The sequence below is a fragment of the Oryctolagus cuniculus genome, chromosome 9 (assembly GCF_051225735.1).
Source record: "Oryctolagus cuniculus isolate XC-2025 breed Fujian yellow rabbit chromosome 9, ASM5122573v1, whole genome shotgun sequence".
Classification (NCBI taxonomy): domain Eukaryota; kingdom Metazoa; phylum Chordata; class Mammalia; order Lagomorpha; family Leporidae; genus Oryctolagus; species Oryctolagus cuniculus.
Genome location: NC_142875.1, coordinates 99,997,625 through 100,025,264, shown reverse-complemented (window position 1 = coordinate 100,025,264; position 27,640 = coordinate 99,997,625). Strand labels below are relative to the sequence as shown.

The window sequence follows — 27,640 nt, the reverse complement described above, 5'->3', positions numbered from 1 at the left end:
GTATGTGGGAGGAGTGCTTGGTTGCACATGGGAACCTTCAAGAACTCTTTTTAAGCCTGTGCTTCCTAATGAGAAAGAAGGCCACAGGAATTTAAAAATTATAACGTGGTCACTGTATCTTACTTTGTGTCTATAAGCCTCCCTTGCCATTCTAACTGAAAAATTGATCTTTTTAGTACTCACATTGCTTAGAGAGCTAGTGTGTTCCAATATGTGATTAAGATTACACATCTACTATGACTTGAGTGATGCAACTTACTGCTCTGACCTTAAATCTAGAATTACTTTTTTGTTCTCTCTCTGTGGTACTCCACTCATGCTGAAAGGGAGGAGTCTAAACTCTTAAAGGCGATTGTTTATCAAAAGAACTGGCATCTTATCAGTTAGGGGAGGCTCCGGAAAACCTCAAGTAAAGCAGAATTGCACTTTTGAGCTTTGTGGTATCTCTGGATTCCAGAGTTTTGTTTTTCCTTGTGTTGAGTTGTGATACCTGATAGCTTAGTGAAATATACACCACATCAGCACATAGAAAATTTGGGTAAACAGTATTTCTCTTCTGACAACCTCATTTATACAACATCTGTACTTTCATCATAAATAATCAGGAAAATTATATGCAAGGAGTCTTCAGAGAGTTTATGGAAGATGCACATGATGAACAAATGATGCATAGATTTCGAATATTTTTAGCTCCAAAGTAAACCAATATTTTAATTCTGTTTTTCTATGAACTTTTTGAAGCCCTGTCATCTAGGACATTTACATGAATCTAGTGGGAAAATATATATACATCTTTAAACTTATTTAACCTCATACTCTGGATGCTTGGAAGAGGAAGAACTCACATGTGTAGTCTAGTCCTGTATGGTGATACACTGCTATTATGTAAGAGTACATTGGAAGTGAATCCACTTTTGTTTTACTCTGAACTGTAAAGCCTCTTAAGATTCTTGGTTTTACCAAGGAAACATCAATATATCCAAATGCTATTTTGATTCATATATGGCAGCTGTGGCTTGGAGATGCACTGTATTTTATATTTTAAATTTGAGGAAACCTAATTTGGCATAGTAGAAGTTTAAATCTTGGCATAGAAAAACTGCATTTCAGTTCATTTCCTTAACTGTTTAATGAATGACATTCCTTCGATCTCCCTACCCTAACATAGTACTTTGCATATAGTAGGTGGTTATAACGGCTATATTGAGTGGCATGTTTACTCTGTTTTTAATATTACTGATTTTTAATCCAAAAAAATCACAAGAAATTAGTTTCAGATAATCAAGTTCTGGAATCAGGGTTAATTTACTTCTTAACCTAGAGAAGGAAAAATTATGATTGTTCCATGTTCTTAGGAGTTTTAGAGAAAACAATTTTGGCCAAGAACTAGCATTAGAATTATCCTGTGTACAACCTTAGAGCTCTTGTTTCATAGTAGAACCAAAACATGATTTACCTGTTTACAACATGAAGGGCTTTTGGAAAAGTGATCTCCCATATCCATATTCACAGATTAAAGTCAAAATTTTTAAAGTACAGAAACTCTGACTCACTTGTCTTCGATCAGAAAGTAGCGACAGACTCATTTGACTAGACCATTGTGCTGTAAAATCATGTGTTTTATAGTTAGGCTATTCTCAGCAAAGCTATTTTTGTCATTGTTAAACATTTGATTAAATCATCTGATTCAAATATGAGGGAGTCTGTTCTTTGTTGAAACAAATTTTTGACCTGAAGAAATACTATTTTATGTTTAGCTTAACTGTATCTTTCTCACTAACTGCAGTTATACAGAACTGGACTTATTTCTCTTCACTGAGAATCACTTAATAAATTTTCAGTGTGTTGCTGAAGTTGACATTTTATATAAACTTTATTATTTTTAAGATAATGTACTACTTGTGCATGTAAATTTGAAATTATTATCAGACACAATAGATTATAAGATATCAGAATATGAATATCTTCATTTTTCTTGCTAAAGTACTGTTAGTTACACCCTGCCCTGTGCTTTTCCATAATGAAGAGAGATGCATGTGGTTTTGCAGGTTTTTGGCATTCTTTGAGCTCTTAGTTGTCAGGGCCTGACAAGTAGTCAATCATGGAGGATGGCATATGGTAAAATTATAATAATAAATGTACATAAATGAATATATATAAGTGCATACACAGTGTTGGATCAATAGAAAAATATAATCTCTGGGAGCTCATATCCAGATGACAGGATCCCATCAACATTACTTAATATCCAAGAATATAAATTGTTTGAAGCAAAATAAACTCTTAGTGAAGTTAGCAGGAGACTGCAAGGGGCAACGTGAGGAGAATAATCATGCTGTGATCTGCAGTGGAAAGTGTAAGCAATTGAGAGAAGATTCTAGCATATCTGGTCCACGATGTTTAATTAAATCAGAATATTGATAATTACTGCTACTAGCAATTACAAGGGTTATTGACTGCATAAGAGCTTAGCGTCTTAGATTTCAGTCCAACCCAGCAAATACTTGTTTTGTGTCTATGCAGGTTGTTATGCTGAATGCATTAGCTAAGTCCTTGGCTCCAAAAGCTTATAGTCTAATGGAGGGAGCAGATGTGTAAATACTTAATTATTACTTATTTTTAGTACAAAGATAAAGAAAAAAAACTGGGAGCAAAGAAAAAGTTGGGACTGGTTTGTCCCTGGAAAAGTGAAAAAGATTGGATCCTCAAGGATGAGCACGAAGTCAGAGGGGGACGATGTTGTAGAGAATCTTTCTTTGATACTCATGGCCTACGAGATCTTGAGCTTGATCTCCAAGATTATGACCAAAATGAAAGTATAAATTTCAATAGCAAAAAAAACCCAGAGTGTGTTGTTCTTATTTATATTTATTATTATCTATGGATTTTTATGCTTCCTAATTTTTTTTAAAGTTTATTTACTGTGTTCTATCTCCTTCCCTAGAACAAAGTTGCTTTTCTCTGAAACAAATAAAATCAGGAAGTTAGTGTACAATGAAGAAGATTCCACCTGACCTTTGGTGAAGTGGGGATTCCCAGTTGAAGAGGACAGTGGTTGCTGTGGGGATTAGGGAGGTCTGTTGACATAGCATGCATGTGTCATGAATGAGTACTTGCTAAAGTTTAAGTCCATCTTTTACTTTGAAGCTAATGAAGTCTCATTAACAGATGGACAGTATGTGTTAATTTAATACAAATTGGTATACTGCCATAGTTAAGAGGTTTCTCTTTGCGTTAACTTTTTAAGGATCAATTCTAGAAAAATTAGGGTAGTTTTTACTGTTTAGATTTTCTACTGTTTTCCCCCAAACGTTTGTAAGTGTTAGTCACCCATCAAATAGAAACTGCTCCTCATCTACTGAGAACCTTGCAGTGTTCCCAGACCATGGGATCACTGATTTGTGAGGTGCAGTAAAACTATGTCATATGAAAAGAACCAGACCAGGGGCCAAAGATAACACTGCTATGTAGACTCTGTGGCCAGTGGCGATTTCGTTTTACAAGATGTGTCCGTGTTTGGTCAGCAAAGCTAAGGCAGTGGATTGAATGAAAGAACATGACTTTAAAAGCATTGAGAAGCACGCCAAAGGCAAGCATTTTTCGTGCAAACATTCCAAATGGGGCAAAGCACACAGTCAGCGGAGAGCTGGCCAGAAGTTGCTGCTCCCCCATCTACGGGCGCCGCACAGTAGCTGCTCCAGCATGTGCGCTGCAGAGGACTGCCCGTGCTAGCCTTTGTCCCACCTCCTCGTCCTCTCTCTTGCTTCCATCCTTCCTGCTTTCTGAGCCCCCGTGTGAAAAAAAGACTAATTGCAATCTTTTTCAGCGTGTCTAGAAATCAGTCAAATCTGTAAAGTTTTTGAAAGCTTCATGGATTTCATTTGTAAGTCTGAGGGAGGGGTCTGTTTCAGAGAAGAGAGTGAACCAGCAGAAATGAGTTCCGCTCCCCAAGTCAGCCTTGTTGAGTAGACTCCTCATTGATCAAAGCTTACGAAGCTGTGCACTCATGGGCCCCTCTTTCTAATTTGCAGGTGTTAGGTAGTCTTTCTGAGTACAGTAGCTGTGTGTACATCAATGTGGTCACCATTCCAAAAGCCTGAACTAGACAAAAAGTACAGGAAATCAAATATTACTCCTGAGTTTGGCCCCCTTACAAGTATTCACGCTAAATGTATGACTAGTCGCTCCATCCTTACGTTGAGATCGTCACTCTACTGCTGTGAGATAAACATTAGGAAAGGAATTGGTAAAATTTGGATTATCCTGAAATGCTCAGAAAAGATGTGTGTAGTTTAACACTGCCATGTTTCCCGTGGTTTTCCTAGGAAAGAGAACTTATCCACTTTCCCTGATGGATGCTAAGAAAAACACATTTCTGCCCTGCTGAGGAATTAATTACATATTTTAAAAAATAGAGCATCACCAAATCAGATATCTGGCCCATTTAAATTTTACTCATATAATTATGATTTTGATACACTTATAAACTATGGATATATGCCATCTTTTCAAATTTGCATAAATATTAGCATAGACAGATGCTTGTTAAATGGCTACAAGCTATCATTCAAGAATTAGAGTTGAAAAGTAACTGGGATAAAATACAGAACAAATGATAAATGACTTGAACAAATTGAATAGATTTATTAGAAACATAAATAAAAAATAAATTTATTAGAAACATAAGACATGATTAATCCCCCCAAAACATCCAAACTTAATTAAAGTGCTATGCTAAGAAACAATTTCAAATCAAAATTTTAATGACACCTGATACTGTCTCTAATGACCCTTTACCCACCTCTTAAAATTGACCAGCTTTCTATTTTTTCCACTGAAGAACTTAAAAAATTAGAAAAGATCATTATCGAATATAATTATCTTGCTATCTTGTCTGTGTGTACCAACAAAATTCAGACACAAAATCTAATATAAAAATTTGGATTTCTTTCATCTTTCTCACAGAATGAGAAGGAAAGTAGAAGATTGGTGTTTTGCCATATAAAAGCCATATAATCCTTGCTTGTTGCTTCAAAAATGGTTTAAATGTTTTTAAATTTATTTTTTATTTGAGAGTTGTTTTTTTTTTTTTTTTCGAGAATTTCCAAACAATGACATAAATGAGGACATTGGGCTTCTAGGCAAAACTTCACAAATGTGTTGCTGAAAGTCCTGCTTACGTACAAGGAGATGAGTCCTTGGAGTGGGGGAATCACCTTCTTGGCATTTCTAGAATACTTTGAGTAAATTTCACCCTCCTCTTCCCTGTTCCTTACTCCACGGTGGGGATCTTACCTCCAGGAGAGATGTAGAAATGGTTGAGTTGAGCTTCATGCACCACAGTACCTTTACATGTACTCTCCGTTTCAGCAGACAGGTGGCTAGGCAGCGGCTGGTATGCGGGCGTAGCTGGCTGAACAAGGGCTCGAAGCATTGTCAGTTTCCAGTTGTATACAAAACAGGGTGATTTTTAAAGCTAAACAAGTACCCTGCAGGTGATCTTTTCTCCTTGTAACTTTTTAAGACTAAGAAACTATTCCTGTAATGTCATTTCAGTGCCACAAAAGTTTACATGGCCATATGGCATTGCTGCAAATTGAGGTTTTAGTAATACTTTACGTTTTAGAATTCTAAAACCACACTTTCCTTATTGGCTCTTCTCTGCCTTGTCTTTCTCTTCCCTGCTAAGCCTGTGCAGGGATAGGCCTCTCCCCTGGTGACTCTACAGGAAAACTTGGATTGAAAGGAGAAGGTAGTGGTTCCTGTCAGCCTGTCAGCTCATCACCTCCCTACGGCATGCTGAGCTCTGGGTTTTATATATCACCACGAGCTGCTCTGATATGCCCTCTTGTGTGCAAGGGCGATAGGCTTGACCGGGGGCTGGTAGCCCCTGGGCCCAAGGGGCCGAAAACTGCAGCTGGAAGGTGCACTTTGATGGAATTCACTGCTCCTTTCCCAGCGGAATGCAGCTCAAGTTGCAAAACTATTTTAGGGAGGGAAAAAATGAGGCTCAGTTTTGCATTGTATCTTGTTGCCCCCTTTCAGGAGCCAGGACTGCTGGTAAATGTGCTTCATTCCTTGACAATTTAAACTTTTTCAAAGGGACCGTCAACTGGGATAAGAGCAGTTATTTCAAAATGGTCCCATTTTAATTCTAAAACCATGCTATCTGTGAGATAAATGGTTGGGTCCTAAAGCACTCTCCACAGTGTCTTAAATACTTGCTCAAATGCAGCCTCTCGGCCCTGCTTGGCCGTTCGAGGGCTGGAAATTGTGGGTGCTTCCTCCCTGACTGCCATGGAGTCACCTCACGGCAGCGACATGGAGAGACTGCTCTCCCATTTGTGCCAGCAATTTCCTTGTCATCCTCGCCTTAGGAGAACCTTAGGGTAAATGCCACAAATGTGTCACCTCAAAAAAATGCCACCCAAACTGTTTCTACTAACACACTCTGCTGATGAGACACCACTGGCTGGGCTCCTCCCTGCCTTGGGGCCTCCAGTTTCTTAGCTGTGCTGTGGGTTTTTTCCTCCTTGCTACCACCTTTCTCTTCTGATGCTTTTGGAAAACTCGGTCTCCAAGGAAGAAAGTTTGCACTGTAACCAAAAAAAATATTTCAAAAATAAAAAAACACCACACAAACACCGAAAAGCAGAGCAGGCTCCTGGTATTGTAGCTGAGGTTAAAGCCGCCAGCACACAGGTTCACACGGATGCAGAATTCTGAAGTGGTCCAATGTGCACGTCCTACAAGAGCATCCGTGTTAGCGTGTAGGACTCTGCTAGGGAATCGGAGCTGGAAGTGGTGGACAGCAAACAGCCTGGAATGTGAAGTCTCGAGAGACACATTTAATGGTCTTGAGATGAAAGGATTTTGTTTTGATGGAAAGGCTCTCATAGCACATCGGCTTCAGAACTCAGATGTTCCTGTTTTCTAGAAAAGCTTGTTTGTCTGCCAGGGAGGAGTGTGTGTATTTCTGTCAAAGAGCGTTGTGCGGTCCTGAGCAGGAGAAAGCTGGGGTCTGCTCTGCTGGCCCCGGTAGGTAAACGAGCTGCATGTCCCTGAGACACTGATCGTTACAGAAATAAGTTAGTGATTCAGCTTCCCAAGTTCCTCTTAAAGACCTCTGCTTAAAATAGCACTAAAGAGACATTTCTTAGACCTTTTGATATTTGAATCATTACTGACGAGAAGCAGAAATTTCAAGCCTACACATGGGTCAGGTAAGCAAGAGAAAAACGTGGTGCAGTTAGAACATTGTAGCTCTTTTCATGACAAAATAATATAACTGAATGTTTTGAAAGATTACATTTTAAAACTTTTCCATTTTAAAAGTATATTTGTTGTTTTTGGTTCCCTGTCATAATATTGCTACTACTTTCAATAAAGACTTAAAATATATGCAGGTAATGAGTTATTTACATGATTATTACCACCAGATTCTCAACTGGACAACTCCAAATATATTTTGGCACAATTTTAGCCTTTACTATAGGATGATATAGATAGACTCATACAAAGTTTACTGTCCACTTAGGTAAAGATCACTAAATCATCAATAGCAACTATGTGATACCATACTGTTTTTATCACTAAATGATTAAATCATAATTATCATATCTAATCTCTCAACAGTTGCAAATTTTCTGTTACAGACATTTTGAAGTCAGGGATTTATTATTCTATTTTTTCCTGCGCCCCATTCCAACTTATAGCTTACAAAGCCAATTTTTCAGTTAACATATTCCTGAGAAAAGAAGGGAGGGTGGTTTCTAGGCATAATTTGAGCATCAGATTTCTGAATATTTAAAAATAAAGATGGAATGTGTTCATGAAATGTGCAAATGGAGTACAGAAACAATGACGTCTTGAAGCCAGGAAGTTTAGAAATTCTGAGTTAATTTTCAATCTGTGTTCATTTGCTTGAGAGGCATTTATCAAATGCTTGTTGTGTTCAGGTGCTAAATTTTTAAGGAAAACACATTTTATTAGATGTATGCATATCTATGTGTATGTGTGTATGTGTGTATGTGTGTGTGTGCATGCACGTGTGCATGTAGATTTCTCTATGGGCTTAAAAAATTCCAATGCTTGATTTTTAAGCTTTAACTTCAATGATTGGTTTCATTTATTCAGTTTTATTGAATAAATTAATTCAATACAGAATTTATTATTTCTTTCCCCTATAGCTGGAAAAGGAGTTTTTTTTTCCATGTTGTAGTCTGGGAGATGCTCATAATTTATTGGATGTGTTTTTTGCAGTGTCCATTTATGGAATTTGGTTTTATGATAAGGAAGAATGCCAAAGAATTGCGGAGCTTATGAAGAAGTAAGTGCTGAAAGCTAAATATTTTTCAGGCCCTGGTGCTTTTGTTTGTATTCCTAAGTGTATGCAACTACACTGTAATCTTAACAGAATAGATCTCTTACAGCGGCCCTTTCACAGTGGGCAGGGAAATGTTTAACATTGCTTAAATGAAAAACTGACATTAGAAATGACTTGCTATATTTTCACTGCGTAAGATTTATCATCTCAAGTGACTCAACTCATTTTTCTCTGCCGGTGGGAAATATATACAAGTATAATATAAATTGTTCCAGATGGCAATTCTTCTTAATATTTTCCTCATTCGTAAATTAGCAGTTTTTGCTTTGAAAAGTTCTCAATATGTCAGAGCAGTCAAAAGAACATTCACAGGGGGCCAGTGCTGCGGTGCTGCGGTTAGGCTGCCACTTGAAACTCCAGCATCCCATTATCTTAGCGCCGGTTTGAGTCCTGGCTGCTCCGCTTCCGATCCAGCTCCCTGCTAATGCACCTGGGAAGGCAGCAGAGAATAGCCCAAGTGCTTGGGCCCCTGCCACCCACACGGGAGACCCAGTTGGAGTTCCTAGCTCCTGGCTTCAGTGAACCGTAGATGGAAGATCTCTGTGTTTGTTTCTTTCTCTCTCTCTCTCTCTCTCTCTCTCTCCCTGTTACTCTGCCTTTCAAATAGATAAACCTTTAAAAAAGAAGAACAGTTGGAGCCCTCCTAAAAGGTTACTCAGATTCTCTAAATCTTCTATTTCCTTTCTGTCCTAAATGCTTTCCTTTAACTCTGCAGCCACGTGTATTGAAGCTCCAAATTGTCTCGCAGTCTCAAATACTGAGCACTTCGGATAGTCTTCATTTTCAGCCATTTTTTTACATCTCCGGTGAATATCAATTTGCTCAGTAGACAGTCTCTTGCCACTCTTCTAACGTCATGTTACACCGTGATTTGTCCCATTCTGCATTTTGGGGAACTTTGAAATGAACTGTCTGGGTTTGCCACTCTTGGCTTCCCTGATTGCATTGAGAGGAGGGCCCAGGTAAGCTTGCTGTCTGCTCTGTGAGTGGCCGGTAGGCCCCAGGCCGCACACTGTGAGGCGGTTATTTCCATGCTATTTGTGGGGATGGATTAGAGCCTCAGAATGAAATGAGTTCCTGCACATGCGGTGCTCAGCCTGGGCGACACACAGGATGGCTGCTGCCTGCGTGGATGTGACCGTGCAGCTGTCTGCCTGAGAACCAATTTCCACTCTAAATCCTGGGGTGACAAAATGACTAACAAGTGACCCCAAGGAAATGAAAACTGAGCAACACCTTTTAATAAGTAAGATTGATTCCTGAAAATGTAGCTTGTGAGAGCTAATTTTAGGTGAGTAGCTCAAGTTGCAGATGGTGATTGAGTGTATCCATGTTGGTGTTTACTATTGTAACAGCCAGTTCCTAGAACATGGGCATTATTGTAAACTGTGCAGTAGACAACAGCAGAATTTCATGTAGATTAAAAAGTACCCTGTAGCTCAGCCAAGAAGCTGTGCTAAAATGAGCTGTGTTCTGCAGCAAGTGCTTAACAGCTCCGGGCAGGAAATTGATTATTTACTAGCAATAAGCAGCTGATTTGTATGAACTCAAACCTCTTACCCAGTTAGAAGTGAATCGGTGGCCGGCGCCGCAGCTCACTAGGCTAATCCTCCGCCTTGCGGCGCCGACACACCAGGTTCTAGTCCCGGTTGGGGCGCCGGATTCTGTCCCGGTTGCCCCTCTTCCAGGCCAGCCCTCTGCTGTGGCCCGGGAGTGCAGTGGAGGATGGCCCAAGTACTTGGGCCCTGCACCCCATGGGAGACCAGGAGAAGTACCTGGCTCCTGCCATCGGATCAGCGCGGTGTGCCGGCCACAGCGCACCGGCTGCGGTGGCCATTGGAGGGTGAACCAACAGCAAAGGAAGACCTTTCTCTCTGTCTCTCTCTCTCACTGTCCACTCTGCCTGTCAAAAAAAAAAAAAAAAAAAAAAAGAGAAGTGAATGGGTAAGTTCTCAGACAATGCCCCCCCTCTGTATCTCTCTCTCCCCCCTCCCCCACCATAAACTTAAGGGCAATAATAAAAGAATCTGAGTTGAAAGTCAAAGCAACAACAGGAAAATCCATTTTCTCCACATCACTCTGCGGCACGTAAGCTTGGTCTCCCAAGAGTTCACAGAAATGTGTAGTGTGTAAAAGCTGTGCATACCTTTCAAAATTTTTTCACCAAAATGAACATCTTTGAATTCTGATTTCCACTAACTTCTTGAAGTCCCCTTAATGAGGCAGGCTAGCTTCTTATCAATCCTCCTTTCAGGGCAACCAAAGACACTCATTTTCTGAGCAGTTTTCTAAATGTCCCTCTTCTCATAATTGGAATGGAACCTTCACTGTGTTTTTAAACTACCAGAGAAGCCCAGGATCCCTGTTGCTGGAATCAACATTGCCTTGGCCCAAGGCACTCTGGAATGAGGGGAGTTCCCTCAGTGTTTGGGGACACCAGATCGGGTGGCCTCAATAATTAAGGATGGTGTCCTTTCAAGTGTTCTGAGAGTTGGCCAATTATCTTCATCAGAAGGTGGACCTTTGAGACTTTCAGGCCACAGTCCATCTCTTGCACACCTTACCTCTGCCTGTGCAGTGTGAAAACAGCCACAAGCAATCCGGAAACAAAGGAGCTTGGCAGCGTTAGCAGCATTCTTTGGGACACAGGCGATGAGCATGGGTGGTGGGCTCAGTGTGGCCCACAGGTAAGAGCTGCTGACCTACATGTTTCACCTATGCGATCGGTGAACCTAGGGCCCCAGCTCTCAGTTGCCTTTGAATTCTTGAGCAGCCTTATTTCTGATAGGGTTGTAACAGAATTAAAAACAATTGCAGGAGAATTGGGATGGTTTGAAAACCACCTGTGTTGAGTGGATCTTCCTTGTGTGGACTTTGCCCTCTGTTTTTCTAGCCTGACTCAGTATGAACAGTTGAAAGCCTGCCAGGGGACTGGAGCAGGAGCCTCCCCAGTTCTCCCCAGCTCAGGGGAGGGCAAGGAAGTGGATATCCTACGCATGCTCACCAAGGCCAAGGATGAGTACACGAAGGTGAGTGTTTGCCCTTCCTTGTCATCCACACTCAAATCCCAGTGAGAACACTGTCCTTCAGAAAGCCTGAGAGCTGCTCACGTACAACTGTATGAGAAATAAAATGAAGACCACTTGCTTTCAAGCGATTCAAAGGGAGCCTAGGAAATCAATAGCCTTGTCATAGTGCACAGTATCCAGGACCTCAGCTCTTACTTGGCTTCTTTGAGTTCCTAACCAGTCTTACTTACACTGTGTAATTTAAAGACTGTATTTAAAATAGCAACAAAGGACTGTAGGAGCCTTTGTAATAAAACTCACAAAAAATGGGCAAAACTCATTTTTTGTATGAGGAAAACTTTTTTTTTTTGAAGATTTATTTTTTATTTACTTGAAAGGGAGAGTTAGAGAGGGGGAGGGAGGGAGGGAGGGAGGGAGAGAGAGAGAGAGAGAGAGAGAGAGAAAGAAAGAGAGAAAGATCTTGAGAGATCTTCCATCTGCTGGTGCACTCCCCAAATGGCTGCAATGGCTGGGGCTGGGTCAGGCCAAAGCCAAGAGCCCAGAACAACTTCTGGGTCTCTTCCATGGGTACAGGGACCCAAGCACTTGGGTCATTTGCTGCTGCTTTCCCAGGCACACTAGCAGGGAGCTGGATTGGAAGTGGAGCAGCTGGGGCTTGAACTGACACCCATATAGGATGCTGTCCCCGGCAGAGGCTTAACCTTTAAATACTCATGAAAGGCATAAAAAATAGACTTGAACTATAGGAAATACATGCCCTGTTCTTGGATCAGAAGAGTCAACGTAAAGGTCCCAGTTCTCTGAAATCTGTAAGTTTAAGGTGATCCCCAAACAAATAGCACAGTCTGCTTTCTTTCTTCCCGGGGGCCAGACAAGTTGGTTCGTGCAGAGAAGGATATGAGGGAGAATAGCTGGGAAAACCCTGACAGAGAAGAGCCATACTCTGGCGGTAGAGGACGGACGGAGGTGAGGGATATGAGGGGAAGGTGAGGTAAGTGAGGGTGGGGCAGGGGAATAAGCCCCACCTGGTATTAAAAGATTGACATCTGCACAGTTAAAACAGTGTGAGACTAGCACTTGGCCTTAAGATTAAGCCGCCTTTTAGGACACCCCCATTCCACATGAGAGTCCCTGGCTTTCATTCCCAGCCCTGATTCCTGATTCCAGCTTCCTGTGCCTGGGAGGCAGACACCTGAATTGGCACCTGAATTGGTTCCTGGCTCCTGGCTTTGGCCTGGCCCAGCTCTGCTATTACAGGCACCTGGGGAGGACCCAGCAACTACAGGCTCTGTCTAGCACTTACATACACTGAGTCCCTGTCTCTCTGACTCTCAGATAAAAAATTAAAAAGAAGAAATTTTAAAAAAGAATAATCTCTTCTAAAACATAAACACACCAAATAGTATGGATTAACTGGTTGTATTGGTATTAAAAAAAAAAAACCTGATTGACTAGTGGGACAGATGAGCAAGTACAGAATTAGACTATACATACACACACACATATATATTTATTTTTTTGGCATTTACAATATGATAAATGTGGCAACCTCAAATCAGCTATTTGAATGGGTTTTAAATAAATGGGGCAACTGACAGCCATTTGGAAAAATACAGAATTGACTCTGTACTTCATCCTAAATACAAGATAAATTCCAAATGTGTTAGAACTTTAAATGTAAAAATAGAACCATTTAGTTACTAGAAAACTTACGTGGATTTCTTTGTAAACTAGGAGAAGGGAGATCTTTACCTATGCCTTAAAAACCCAAAAGTGACTAATTCAGCTACATAAAAATAAAAAAGTGATGATTTTGCAAGGTTTTAAAAACAAAAGTGGGCTGGCATAGTGGGTTAAGCTGCGGCGTGCAACGCCAGCATCCCATATGAGTTATGGTTTCGGTACCAGCTGCTCTGCTTCCAATCCAGCTCCCTGCTAATGTGTCTGGGAAAGCAGCAGAAGGTGGCCTGAGCACGTGAGCCCTTGTTACCCACATGGGAGATCGAGATGGAGTGGCCATTTGGGGAATGAACCAGCAGATGGAAGCTCTCTTTTTCTGTCTTTCCCTCTCTCTAACTCTGCCTTTCAAATAAGTAAATACATCTTTTTGAAAGGCAGAGTTTCAGAGAGAGAGAGAAAAAAAGAGAGAAAGAGAGGTCTTCATCCACTGGTTCACTCCCCAAGTAGCTGCAACAGCTGGAACTGGGCCAATCCGAAGCCAGGAGCCAGGAGCTTCTTCCAGATCTCCCATGCAGGTGCAGGGGCCCAAAGGCTTGGACCATCTTCTACTGCTTTCCAAGGCCATAGCAGAGAGCTGGATTGGAAATGGAGCAGCTGGGACTCAAACCAGCGCCTGTATGGAATGCTGGCATTGCAGGTGGTGACTTTACCCACTACACCACAACACCGGCCCTGTAAATACATCTTTTTTTTTTTTTTTTAATTTATTTATTTATTTGAAAGTCAGAGTTACACAGAGAGAGGAGAGACTGAAAGAGGTCTTCCATCCGCTGATTCACTCCCTAATTGACTGCAACAGTTAGAGCTGCCCTGATCTGAAGCTAGGTGCCAGGAACTTCTTCCGGGATTCCCACATGCATGCAGGGGCCCAAGGACTTGGGCCATCTTCTACTGCTTTCCCAGGCCATAGCAGAGAGCTGGATCAGAAGTGGAGCAGCTGGGACTAGAACTGGCGCCCATATGGGATTGTGGCGCCCCAGGTGGCAGCTTTACCTGCTAGGCCACAGCGCCTGCCCCTGTAAATACATCTTAAAACACACACACACACACACAAGCAAAGTGAAAAGATATTTAAAAAGCTGAAACATTTTATACCTGAATAACAGGAAGAATTAATTTCTCTATTTTATAAAGAGCTCCTAAAAGTTGAGAAGTGAAAGATTAACTCTCTAGAAAATTGGGTAAAAAATTCTAGAATTTGGAAACTGGCTAAAATAAATATATGTAACTGAATAAATATCATATTATGACATAATTACTTAGACTTCAAAACATATTTGAACTGAAAAATCATAGTGAAGTGTATTTTAAGAACACAAAACTACAAATTATAAATTTTATTGTTACATCATAATATTGGCATTAAAATTTTTCAGCTATCATAGATATAAATTATGTTGATGTAGTTGGAATAAAAACTTCAGTGTAAGATAAAAAATCAAATGAAAAATTAAAACTGTAGGGGCTAATGCTGTGGCATAATGGACTTAGCACCCCATAAAGATACCAGTTCATGTCCCAGCTGCTCCTCTTCCCATCCAGCTCTCTGCTATGGCTTGGGAAAACAGTAGAAGATGGCCCAAGTGCTTGGGCCACTGTACCTGTGTAGGAGACCCAGAGGAAGCTCCTGGCTTCTAGCTTTGGATCGGCTCAGCTCTGACTGTTGCAGCCATTTGGGGAGTGAACCAGCAGATGGAAGACCTTTCTCTCTGACTCTCCCTCTCTCTGTCTATAACTCCACCTCTCAAATTAAATAAATAAAATATTTTTTAAAAAACTTAAAACTGTGTAAGATTAAGTATTAAGTGGAAACTATTTCATGTTTCATTTCTGAACTATAGAAATAAAAAGTAGAATGATTTCCCAGTTCTTCCCCTGAAAAGACTTAGAAAATAAGCAACAACCCAGTAGCAATAAGCCCCTCTATCACCCAGATTGTTATTTCTAAATAGTATTTTCTCCTGAAAGCTAGCAGGGTTCTTTAAAGGAATTTCTGATTCCAAGTCTATGATGGTAAAATTGGACTAGTAAGGTCATGTCACAAAAGACGTATAGTCAGCTTGAAAGACCACTGACCAAAGCCTCAAATTCTAACATTGACAAAAACGACTACAGTGGAATGAAGCATAGAGAAAATGTGGAAACCTCAGTGTTGATGCTGATGAGAAAGGAGAGCAAGCAAACCAAAAATACAAAACAAAACCAAAAATAATTACTGGCCATCCTTTGAAGGTTGCTAAGATGCCATACTCTACCTCTAAAAATTGCTAAGGTGGGGGCTACCTCTGTGGCATAGTAGGTAAAGCCTCTGCCTGCAGTGCTAGCATCCCATATGGGCATCAGTTCAAGTCCCAGCTGCCCCTCTTCCGATCCAGCTCTGTCCTATGGTCTGGGAAAGCAGTAGAAGAGGGCCCAAGTGCTTGAGCTCCTGCGCCCACATGGGGGACCTGGAAGAAACTCCTGGCTCCTGGCTTTGGATTGACCCAGCTCCAGCCACTGTAGCCATTTGGAGAGTGAGCCAGAAGATGGAAGATTTCTCTCTGTCTCTCACTCTGCCTCTGCCTCTCTGCTTTTCAAATAAAATAAATATTTTTTAAAAATTTCTAGGGGAATGAATGAAGTGTACTTGCCCTGCATGGACTATATATTTCAGAGGATCCTCATAGCCCTGTCAATGTGAAAAATGTCCCTACTGAAGAATTCCAACTACTAAATGTAGAGGGGACAATGGAACTTAAAACACCCTGGTAACATAATTGATTCAGGCAGTGGTCAACACTAACGTGAATGTTATGAGCAGGGTTGATGGGCACTTGAGACCACCTAAGGTCGGGCTGCCACCATCTGGAGTCCACTGGTGAGCAACATGGAAAGTTAGAAAACCAGATTTCCTGGGCTCGCAGTAGGATATACTGTGCACTGTGCAGCACCACCTTGAAATACTCTTGTGAAAGAATTGATCCTGAATCTATTAAGCTGTGAGCTCTAACTTTCTAGTTTATAGAAAGTGAGACCAGATGGAGCCAAGGGGAGGGTAGGCAGAAATGCAAATTAAATGATATCACAAGGAAGCAGAGAAATCCTGAATGCAGTGGGACCTACAGACAATTGACCAAATTGCCATATGCCCTTGCCTTGGCTGTGACTCACTTTTGATTGTTGTGAACACCCTGAGTAACAAAGAGCATCCTTTTTACTTGTCTTACATCCCTGGTCTCTTCAAAGTACTCAGCACATGGTGGATGCTACATGATGGTTGCTGACCGAATAAAGAAGGAATACAAATATGAATAAGTGAGAGTTTTATTATCTTTCCATTATAGGACCTAGACAGAGATACTTGAACCCCAGCTTCAGACAGAGCAACTATTTCTGTGTTAGTTCTTCATTTTTCAAAATTCTTCAGAAGTTCGTAAAAGGTATCCTAGTAACTTGGCAACTAGTCAAATAACTAATTGCACCTTATTAGTTGTACTGTATCAAGCATTTTTTTTTTTTTTTTTGACAGAGTAGATAGTGAGAGAGACAGAGAGAAAGGTCTTCCTTTGCCGTTGGTTCACCCTCCAGTGGCCGCCGCGGCTGGCGCGCTGCAGCTGGCGCACCACACTGATCCGAAGGCAGGAGCCAGGTGCTTCTCCTGGTCTCCCATGGGGTGCAGGGCTCAAGCACTTGGGCCATCCTCCACTGCACTCCCTGACCACAGCAGAGAGCTGGCCTGGAAGAGGGGCAACCGGGACAGAATCCGGAGCACCGACTGGGACTAGAACCCGGGGTGCCGGCGCCGCTAGGTGGAGGATTAGCCTGTTGAGCCGCGGCGCCGGCCATGTATCAAGCACTCTAATGATGAATCTTCAGAAGGTGACATTCCTGGGGCTGGCACTGTTACACAGCAGGTTAAGCTGCCCTGTGACACCAGAATCCCATTTTGGCAGCTAGAGTTCAAGTCCTGATTGTTCTACTTCTGATCCAGCTCTCTGCTAATGTACCTGGGACATTGAGGCCACTTGGGGAGTGGAGTAAGCCAACAGATGGAAGCTTTCTCTTTCTCTCTCTATTGTTGCTCTATCTTTTTCTTTCTCTGTGGCTCTGCCTTTCTGTGAAATAAAATGTTTTTAAAAAGGTGACATTTCTGCCCTCTCAGAACTTCTGTCCTTTGATAACAGTGGTAAATAAATAATAAATACAGATATTACACAAAATTATTTCTCACATCCTCTCAAACACATGCACACACACACATGTAATATTGTTTATATTTTTGTGTCTTCTTTATGTGAAAATATTTCGACCTTTCTGACTGGGGAGAAACTGCCCATTTTGGGCCTAGCCAGTTCTGATGGGGAGCAAAGGGCTCAGCCATGATCATGCCTCTGATAAGCAACCTCAACAACCCAGAGCGGGCCTCCTCTGTCTGACCCATACTATATGGGTTCACATGCCCAGGGACCACCCTTCTAGCTTAGAGTGCATTCTGATTATTCAGATTAATCCCAAACCCATCACCATGCCCTGCCTTGCCTTTCCTGAGGGGTTCCTGAAACAAGATGAGCCTCAGTTTCCCCCTCGCTCCTGCTTACCACAAGACCTCAGCCTGTGGCCATGGGAGTGTGGCTGCCCCTCCATCTCTAGGACATGGGAGTAGAATCAACTTTGTTTTTCTGGGCCTCCTCCGTGGCCTCACCTGCCTGACCATTACATAAAAGAACGCAGAAACAACCGTACACGTTTTTGATTATTTCACTTAGGCCTTCACTTTATACTATCCTACACCTGGGAATAATTCCTCCCTCAAAACAAAAGTTTGCCTTTCAGAATCTACGTTTCCTTCAAGGCTGCTTTTCTTGTGGAGTTTTCCGAAACCTTTTTCAGTCAAAATAATTAGTCTTTTCACTGAACTCCCCAGTCTGTTTTAAAAATAGAGCTTATTTTATTCTTCCTCGCTTATTACCTTTAAGTCTGCCTCTCTCACTACACTATAAACTCAAAGGGGTCAAAACAAAAGTTCCATCCATCTTTACGCTGCTACAGATTTGTTGTTATTGACTTGACATGGAATGGAGTTGTTTAATTGCTGTATAGACTTACTTTTCTATAAAAATCAAATAATGTTATAAGCATAGTATCAGTTGTTCTAATCGAGAGATAAAGAATAGAAGATACTGTGCCTTTGACCATGAACAGCCAGTTGATACAGCGTAGCCTTCTGGGAGCACCCACAGGATCGCTTGCCTTCCATCTTGGTTTGCCCTTGCCTGCTGTATGAAGCCCTGGGCTCTTGAAGATTTCCGTAAAGTGATCTCAGAACAGTCTTCTAGCCTATCTTCTACAAATGTTTGAGACTCCTATCAAAATAACAGTGTTGCTTCCTGAAAGTGCCTGCATGCCTTTCTTATGTCCCCTCCCTGTCTTCCTTTGTCAAAATGTGATCAGTCTTCCAAGACTCATTTCTAAAGTCCTTTCCGTCACGTCATGTCTGCTCTCCCAAATGCAGACATGTCAGAAAATTTGGATGTCATGAATGGTTCTGAGATACAAGCAAGGGGGGACTGGGAAGAGGGTAAGAGAGAAAACAAGATTTCTCCTCAGAATCTTTGATATAGGGTAGGGAATCCCCATAATTGGAAGTGTTTAAGAAGAAACTGAATGATTACTTGCCAGGGATGTTATAAAGAAATTTCCTTTCTCTTGGTAAGTATTATACTGGAAGGTTTCTTTTTTTAATAAGTTTTTATTCTTAAAAATATTTATTTATTTGAAAGAGTTATGGAGAGAGGGGGAGACACAGTGAGAGATCTTGGATCCAACTGGTTCACTCCCCAGATGGCCACAGCAGCCAGTGCTGGGCTGGGCAGGAGCCAGGAGCTTCTTCCAGGTTTCCCACAGGGGTGGCAGGGTGCTCAAACACTTGAACCATCTTCTGCTGCATCTCCCAGGCCATTAGCAGGGAGCTGGATCAGAAGTGGAGCAGCCAAGACACAAACTGATGCCCATATGAGATGCTGGTGTTACAAGCAGTGGTTATACACGCAATACCACAATGCCAGCCCCCTTTTTAAATAATTTTTTAATATTTATTGACTTTTTGAATATAACATTAAAGGACAGGTAACAAAACTAACAAAAGATAAATGGGATTACATCAAACTAAAAAACATCTGTCACACTTGCATAGTGACAGAAAGAGAGGGAGAGAGACAGAGAGGTCTTCCATTCATCGGTTTACTCCACAAATGGCCACGGTTGGGCTAAGCCAAAGCCAGGAGCCTGAAACACCATCCGGGTCTTCCACATAGGTGGCAGGGACCCAAGGACCTGGGCCATCGTCCGCTGCTTTCCCAGGCACAGTAGCAGGGAGCTGGATTGGAAGTAGAACAGCTGGGACTTGAACAGGTTCTGTAGTATGGGATGCCAGTGTCAGAGCAGCAGCTTAACCCTCTTGGCCACATGCCAGCCTCTAAACTGGATTTCTCAGATTGTTTCAAACTGTAGAGTACTTTTCTGTTTTGTTAAGTTGTTTATATTTTTTAATTGAAAAATAAAAATTTTATGAATTAAGGTTTATGATATTGACTTAATGCATTTAGTGTAGAATGGCTAAACCAAGGTAATATATATGTATTATCTCATATGCTTGTTTTTTGTAACAAGAACACTTAAAATCTGCTTTTAGCAACTTCCAAATGCATAATAGACTGTTATTAATTGTGATCACAGAAGATCTCTTGAACCTATTCTTGCTAACTGGAATTTTATATTCCTTGACCAACAGCCCCAGGCCCACAGCCCCCAGACTCTGATAACCACTGGTCTCCCCTCTGCTTCTAGGAGTTCAACCTTTTTAGATTCCACACATAAGATAGGGCCACATGGTATCTGTCTCTCTGTGCCTGGCTCATTTCACATAATAAAACGTCTGCCAGGTTTATCCACATTGCCAAACACACCAGGATTTCCTCCTTTGTGAAGGCCTGATAGTGTTGTATTGTGTGTATATACCACATTTTCTTTCTGCTTTCATCCACTCATGGATACTTAGGTTGATTCCAAATCTTGGTTATTGAGGATAATGCTGCAGTGACCATGGGAGGGCAGATATATCCTTGACAGGCTGACTTCAGATTCTTTGGATGAATATCCTGTGGTAGAATTGCTGCATCACGTGGTAGATCTATTTTTAACTCTCTGGGGAGCCCCCATACTGTTTTCCACAGTGTCTTCTAATTTACATTCCTACCACCAGTGTGCAAGCATTCCCTTTCCTCTACATTCTCGCTGGCACCTTTTATCTTTTTTTTTTTTTTAAGGTTTATTTATTTATTTGAAAGGCAGAGTTAGAGAGAGATAGAGAAGTTTGCCATCCACTGGTTCACTTCCCAAATGGCCACAATGGCCAGAGCTGGTCCAATCCAAAGGTAGGAGCCAGGAGCTTCTTCCAGATCTCCCACACAGGTCCATGGGCCCAAGCACTTGAGCCATCTCCTACTGCTTTCCCAGACCACAGCAGAGAACTGAATCAGAAGTGGAGCAGCTGGACCCAAATGGGATGCTGGCCCTGCAGGCAGTGGCTTTACACACTATGCCCACATGGTTTTGATTCGCATTTCCCTGATGATTAGTGATAATGAGAATTTTTCATGTACCTTTCAGCCATTTGTACATCTTCTTTTGATAAATGTCTGTTCAATTCTGTTGCCCATTTTTTAACCAGGTTGTTTTCTTACCATTGACTTTCTTATATATCTGGATATTCACCCTCTGTCAGATGTTTGGTTTGCAAATATTATTTCCCAGTCCATAGGTTGTCTCTTATGCTGTTAATTCCTCCTCTGCTGTGCAGATATTTTTAGTCTGATGTAATCCCATGTGTCTGTTGCTTTCTTGGCCAGACCAGTATCCTGGAACTCTTCCCCTGTGTTTTTCTCTGGTAGTTTTACAGTTTCTATACATGGTTTTTTATACATTTATTTATTTGAAAGGCAAATAACAGAGTGAGAAGGAAGGAAGGAGAGAAGGAGGGAGGGAGGGAGAGAGAAAGAGAGAGAGAGAGAGAGAGAGAGAGAATCTTCCATCTGCTGGTTCACTCCCCAAATGGCCACAGTAGCCAGGGCTGAGCCAGACAGAAGCCAGGAACTCCATCCTGCTCTCCCATGTGGGTGACAGGAGTACTTGTGCCTTCCCAGGCACATTAGCAGGGATCTGTATCAGAAGTAAACTGACAGGACTTGAACTGGCACTCAGATATGGGATTCCTGAATCCAAGGTGGTGACTTAGCCACTGTACCACAAGGCCCCTCTCTCTTTCCCCCAGTCTTACATTTAAGTCTCTTAAATGCTCCATGCTCCTGGCATCTTCAGACTGGCCCACTCACTGCTGTTGTGGCCATTTGAGGAGTGATCCAGCAGATGGAAGATGTCTCTGTCTGTCTGTCTGTCTCTCTCTCTCTCATTGACTTTAAAATAAATACATAATTTTTTTTGTTAAAAAGAGAAAGCAACATATTGGCCCCTATGGCTATGGGTGTGGGGAGGGTGGGAAAATCTTTCTCTTTGCTTGAACTCAGCTTCCCTGAAGAAGTCCAAGGAGTGGCAGCTCACTTCCTTTTACCAGCAGGGGGAAGTTACAGGCTTTCCATGCTCACCCTCTGCAAGTGGCTGTATTTTTTTTTTTTTTTTTTTAAGATTTATTTATGTGAAAGAGTTACACAGAGAGAAAGGGAGAGGCAGAGAGGGAGATGTCTTCCATCTGCTGGTTTACTCTCCAGTAGGCCTCAACGGCCGGAGCTGTGCTGATCTGGCACCAGGAGCCTCTTCCGGGTCTCCCACGTGGGTGCAGGGGCCCAAGCACTCAGGCCATCTTCTACTGCTTTCCCAGGCCACAGCAGAGAGCTGGATCGAAAGTGGAGCAGCTGGGGCTCAAACGGCACCCATATGGGATGCCGGCACTGCAGGCAGTGGCTTTACCCACTACACCACAGCGGTGGTTGTATCTTAAGGCTGAATTCTTGTGTTGTCTTGATCATCCACATCTTGGGGTCCATGTAACCGTACTGGTAACCACTGAAGAACTGGCAGTAATACTTGATGACTTATAATGTCATTTCACAACCTTGTTGACATTAGTGCCAAATATCTGAACAATTAACAGAATTCATGGAAGAAAATAATTAATCTTCTATATGGCTTACCTTACAGACCTCAGTGTACACAGTGGTAATAAGTCTCAGACCCCCACACCCTTGAATTAGAAAGTATGCCTCCAAGAACTGTAAAACACACAGGGAGCCTTGGGTCCCTGAGGGGCAAGATTGGGTTTGTGGCTCATTCCATGTCAGATACATGGGAAATGTTTTCTGGCCCAAGGCTTTGGCTCTACTGCTGAAACTCACAATGCTGTAGAGGAGCCGTATGCGTGTACTTACGGAAATGGAATAGATAGGTTTACTTTAGTGCAAAAGAATTTGAAATCCAGGCATAGACGGTGTCTTCAAGAAGTTTGTGGAAACACGTATTATGAAAACTGTGCATTGATTTCAAAAGAGTTTTAAACCAAAATATACTTTTTAAGTTCATTTTTCCATGAATTTTTGAAGTACCCTCATAGTAGAGAAGGTACCATTTTTGTCTTATTTGATAGAACAAAATAGACACCCAGCATCACTGCTGTGCTCCTTTTGTTCTGAACCCTACTGCGTTAGCAATTGCATGGTTGGTTACATTAATGTATGATAATGAGTGAGTATTTGAAATGATGAGGCTTGTCTCTTGTCTCTTTCTCTATGAAATTCTAATTTGTAGTGAGTGTCTCAGAACACTCAGATTTGAATTATTCTGTTTATGCACGAAGCCATTTATTAAATAAAGATGATGTTAGTAATTTTTAAATCAGTGGTTTCAGTCAGTTTTCCTTTCTGGTTTGTAGACCAAAAAGGTTCAGTTGCTTTGACTAAATATACTCAGCAACTCTCCAATTTTAAGTCAGCTGCCAATGGAGTAGTCCAGACATGTTATTTAAGGAATAGTTTCTTTAATTATGTTATCACTGAAAAGCATTAGAGTAAATATATTTAAACTGTTGCTTAAGAATATAAATAGCCTTTCAATTATCCACATTTCTCAGTGTCTCTAGGTCAGGCTGATGTTGGTAATATTTTAGGGCTCTGAATTGTACAGCTAAGTAAAAATCAAATTTGAATTTGATTTACACTGAAATACAGCTCTGTCAGAGACATTGAAGGGATTTTTCCCTTATGCAAGAAAGTCTTCAAAAAATAACCTTCTAACAATTAGATAAGAAGCAAGAAAGCATATTCTTTTTTACAAACTAAAGCCTTTTTTTAATACCAAAAAGTAACATGTGTGTTTTCCATTTCAGTGTAAAACCTGTCCTGAGCCGAAACAGATAACCAGTTCGTCTGCCATCCATGACAACCCCAATCTCATCAAACCAATTCCAGTGAAAGCCAGTGAAACCCAGCAGCCGTGCATCCTTCGGCCCAGCCAGGTAGTGGGCCCTTGGTGTGCAGCGGCTCCCCGGGGAACTGCTAGGGAGGACCTGGTGCTGTCAGGGCATGCTGTCAAGTCCCTCCAAGGAAGAGAGGTCTCGGATTCCCCACTCCTCCTGGGAAAGGGCTCAGATGGTTACTTCTGGTATTTACCACTTTCTGTCCCCATCCTTTGTGGATCTGAACAGACAACTAATAGCATTGTCAGAGGTGACAGGAATATTACCCTTGGGTTCCTGTTCTGGGGCCAGTGGTTTCCCAAGGTCACCAAGGGACCAGCAGCGGAGGCAGCAGAGTCGAGCATCACATGTCTGAGCACCTCCCTCGGGCCAGGCATCATGCCAGGCTCTGTGTGGCCTGAAGGTGTCCCTTGTTCTCAGAGCTCCGAGTCTAAAGGAGTGGCTTCACACTCCCCTTGGGACCTGGTGACTGGCCATTGCTTTTGCAATCTAAAATGGAAATGCAATCACAGGTCTTATACCCTGTGTGTAGTCTTCAGTATGGCACAGCTGTAACAAATCTTGATAATCTGCAGGCTCCTGTTGACTACATTTCATCTGTGTGTGTCATGTGACCGTGGTTATTCCTATCAAAGGGTTTTTGAAGGAATCAATTTAAATCAGTTTTGAAAATGAACATGGAACCAACAGACATAAAGACTGGTTCGTGAGAGTCCGATATTGAACTTTTTTAAAAAGAAGGCGTTTTCACTTTCTTTTAACTTTCCCTTTGTTATTGGTTTTCTATGGAAATGTTCTTTGTATTTTAATAGAGAAACCAGAATATGTTGACTTTGACAGGAAGCTCATGTTGTTCTTCATGTGACAGTGCAGAAAGCACCAAGAAGAAGAAGGGCCTGACACAGAGTAGGAAAGGAGTAGCTTGGTAATTGGCCAGGCCAAGGTATATTGTATTTATCTGATGAATTTTTTTAAGATTTATTTATTTATTTGAAAGGCAGAGGCAGAAAGAGAGAGAGAGAGAGAGAGAGAGAAAGAGAGGTTTTCCATCTGCTGGTTCACTCCTCAAATGGCTACAGCTGTTGGAATTGGGCTGAACCGAAACCAGGAGCCAGGAGCTTCCTCCAGGTCTCCCACGCAGGTGCAGGGGCCCAAGGACTTGGGCCATCCTCTACTGCTTTCCCAGGCCATAACAGGGAACTGGATTGGAAGTGGAGCAGCCAGGTCTTGAACTGGAGCCCACATGGGATGCCAGCACAGCAGGTGGCAGCTATGCCACAGTGCCAGCCTCTTGATAATGTTTTAAAAGCTACAGGTATATACTTGGAACAAACAAGTTAGAGATTCTAAGAAAAACTACCAGGAATGCTGAAACCTTCACATCCCTGTATATTCTCAGTATCTTCTTGTGGTCTGCAGGGTTAGATAAACTTTCCTTTGGAGGGGTTATTCCCCAGGTAGTTTGTCTAATTTCCTTCCACAGTGGTCCCAGCTGCAAGCCCGGGCCTCCAAGGAGCAGGCGCTGTCTGACCCATAGCATACACTAAGGTGTCAGCAGGGGCTTGGCTTGGGCTGCGGGGAAAAGGCCGTGCAGATTTTTGACTTGACGAAGGAAGCTTCAAATTTTGGTCATTCAACAAGGAAGTGTTTTGATGCTGCCCGAGCTATCCTTTATAAGTAGAGAAGTCACCAGGCAGGCACACTAGGGCTCCACCCCGCCCCTCAGGAGTGTCTGTGGACCCATTTTCAGATTTCTTTATTTTTTCCAGACCTTAGACCCTGAACCCCAACACTTATCCTTGACAGCTCTGTTTGGGAAGCAGGACAGAGCCACAAGTTCAGAAGCCGTGGAGCCCCCACAGGCCCTCCAGGCCCAGCAGCAGCACGAGAAGCTCCCAGTAAGGCAAGGGGTCGTGCGCTCCCTGTCCTATGAGGAACCCAAAAGGCAGTCGCCGCCGGTGGAGAAGCAGCTCTGTCCAGCTATTCAGAAACTCATGGTCCGGGGCGCAGACCTCCACCCATGGTCAGAGCTGCCTGAGAGCCGGCCCCGTGAAGAGGGAAGCCCCCGTCCGGCCATCCCACCTGGGTCACCCTGTACCGCCAGGGCTGCTCATGCTCCACAGAGCGCTTGCAGAGCTCAGACCCTGCTGGAGAAGCTTCACAGCGCGCCAGGGCCAGCGGACAAGCATGACCGTGGCACAGCAGCCCCTGCCGGGCCGGTTGCCCCCGGCTGCAGCACAGCTCTCGCCGCTGCCACCCCAGCCAAGGGCGTGGCACAGCCGCAACTGCTATCTTTCAATGGCACCCTCCCGCCGCACACGCTAGGACCTCAGGCTCATGGGAAAGAGCGGGCCACGTTCCCTAGACAGACGGGCCCTCCCTCCAGCACCCCAGCAAGCAGTCCCCGGGTGGCAGCCCCTCCGGAGCTACTGAGGAAGCTGCAGGTGGTGCCGCAGGAGCAGCAGCTGCCCGTGCCCACCCGGCCAGCCCTGGCAGCTAAGTTTCCTGCAGCAGCTCAGGGCTCTCGGACTGGGAAGCCCTTGGAGTCCTGGATCAACAAGACGACATCCGGCACAGAAAAGCAGGCTCGTTTCCTTCAGGTAACTATCGACCAAGGACCAGAAAAATAAAACAAGGGATCACTGTCATGCGGCGAAATGTATTTGTTTATTAGGCAGAAAGACAGAGCTCTCCCTCCAATGGCTCACTCCCCAAAATGCATCCGATAGCTGGGACTGGGCCAGGCCAAGGCCAGGAGCTGAATGGCAGGGACCCAAGTACTTGAGCCATCAGCTGCTGCTTCCCAGGGTGTGCGTCAGCAGGAAGCTGGAGTCAGGGGCAGGAGCCCGGACTTGAACTCAGGTACTCCCACGTGGGACACCCACATCTTAACCTCTAGGCCAACCGCTTGTCCCTGCAGTGAAATTTAGACTCCCCTCCTGTGCTGTAGGGACTGCACATCACGCACATTTTTGTTCAGCGCAGGAGCTGAGAACCCCGTGCGTGCATCTCATTGCGTCCTTAACTTTCTGCTGGGCGGACGGTTGCTGCTCCCGCCCCCTGCCATTAGCCATAGTTTACTTGAAGAGTTCTCACTTCATACTGTCACCGGGTGTGAGGACCAGTGTAGACATGGAAAACACTCCCACCTGTGACGGTGGAGCGTCCATGTAGTCTGCTTTGAAGTCATCCTTCGATACCAAACAACTCCCACCTTGTTTTATCAGTCCACAGTAAACGATCTTTTACTCATTGACTTAGTAAATATTTTGAGCACTTTCTGCATGCCAGGCCTTGTGCTATATAATGGTGAAGAAAAATCCCTCCCTCTCCAGAGCCTGTAATCCTGGAGATTCTTGAAGGAAACAGGAAAACATATTAACGCTTAAAGGTCCAGCCTGTTTTTATTTATCCCTAGGCCATCAGTACTGCATAGTTAAGATCGGGAGAGGGATACGTGTGCCACCCACCCACAACTCCCAGTGCCAGAGGGGAATGTTGTCCATTTCAGAAAGATCCCATTCTTCAGGGCAGGTGGCAGGTGGCTCCGTGTGCCGGTCAGTAACTTGGAACAGTGCGCAGACCACAGCCTGGGGGCAGCACCTGCAGGTCTGGCTCCGAGCCCTGTGCATTTGCTGACCAGGCATTGGGTTTCAAAACTGGGAAGTGCGCTCTACTTGTTTTATAGGCCATGTAGCTTCTGACAGTGCCTCGAAAATCTTGCCTTTAGGGAAGTAAAGACCTTAGGCGTGCACCCTAAGTGCATGTGTATGTGAGACGTCGAGACAGAGCCTTCTCGCTATTTATCGAAAGTCCTAACTCTGAGTACCCTCATTTCAGTGGAACATTGTCCCCTTTGTAAGACTTTTTTGCTTTTTTTCCCCCCTCTCTGTGGTAATTTAGAATCAGAAAACTGGGGTTAATAGTTTGACTTAAATTTCTGCATGTATAATTCTCTTCCAGTACTCACAAATGTCAGGAGCCAAGTAAGGAAAGTGTACATTTTGTCAGCCCACACTGTGC

General features: G+C 43.0%; 2 protein-coding genes across 19 annotated transcripts in view; one reads left to right on the top strand and one right to left on the bottom strand.

Moving 5' to 3' along the window:
* CACNA1C (calcium voltage-gated channel subunit alpha1 C) overlaps positions 1-5,625 on the bottom strand; it is a 740,475-nt gene extending 734,850 nt beyond the window's left edge. For 10 of the 14 annotated variants that reach the window (XM_089303273.1, XM_089303272.1, XM_051849901.3 and 7 more), the window contains exon 1: positions 5,296-5,545. In XM_089303273.1, coding sequence (XP_089159399.1) covers positions 5,296-5,434 — 139 coding nt within the window. In that variant the 5' untranslated portion in view covers positions 5,435-5,545. Of the gene's footprint in view, positions 1-5,295 lie in introns of all 14 variants that reach the window. The other 4 variants (XM_051849905.3, XM_051849908.3, XM_089303269.1 and 1 more) reach the window with 2 other exon arrangements.
* DCP1B (decapping mRNA 1B) overlaps positions 1-27,640 on the top strand; it is a 55,427-nt gene that overhangs the window by 23,458 nt on the left and 4,329 nt on the right. For 2 of the 5 annotated variants that reach the window (XM_008259808.5, XM_070049279.2), the window contains exons 4-7: positions 8,263-8,329; positions 11,280-11,415; positions 23,528-23,656; positions 25,387-26,217. In XM_008259808.5, the coding sequence (XP_008258030.3) occupies positions 8,263-8,329; positions 11,280-11,415; positions 23,528-23,656; positions 25,387-26,217 (1,163 nt within the window). The remainder of the gene's footprint in view (positions 1-8,262; positions 8,330-11,279; positions 11,416-23,527; positions 23,657-25,386; positions 26,218-27,640) is intronic. The other 3 variants (XM_089304496.1, XM_089304495.1, XM_089304497.1) reach the window with 2 other exon arrangements.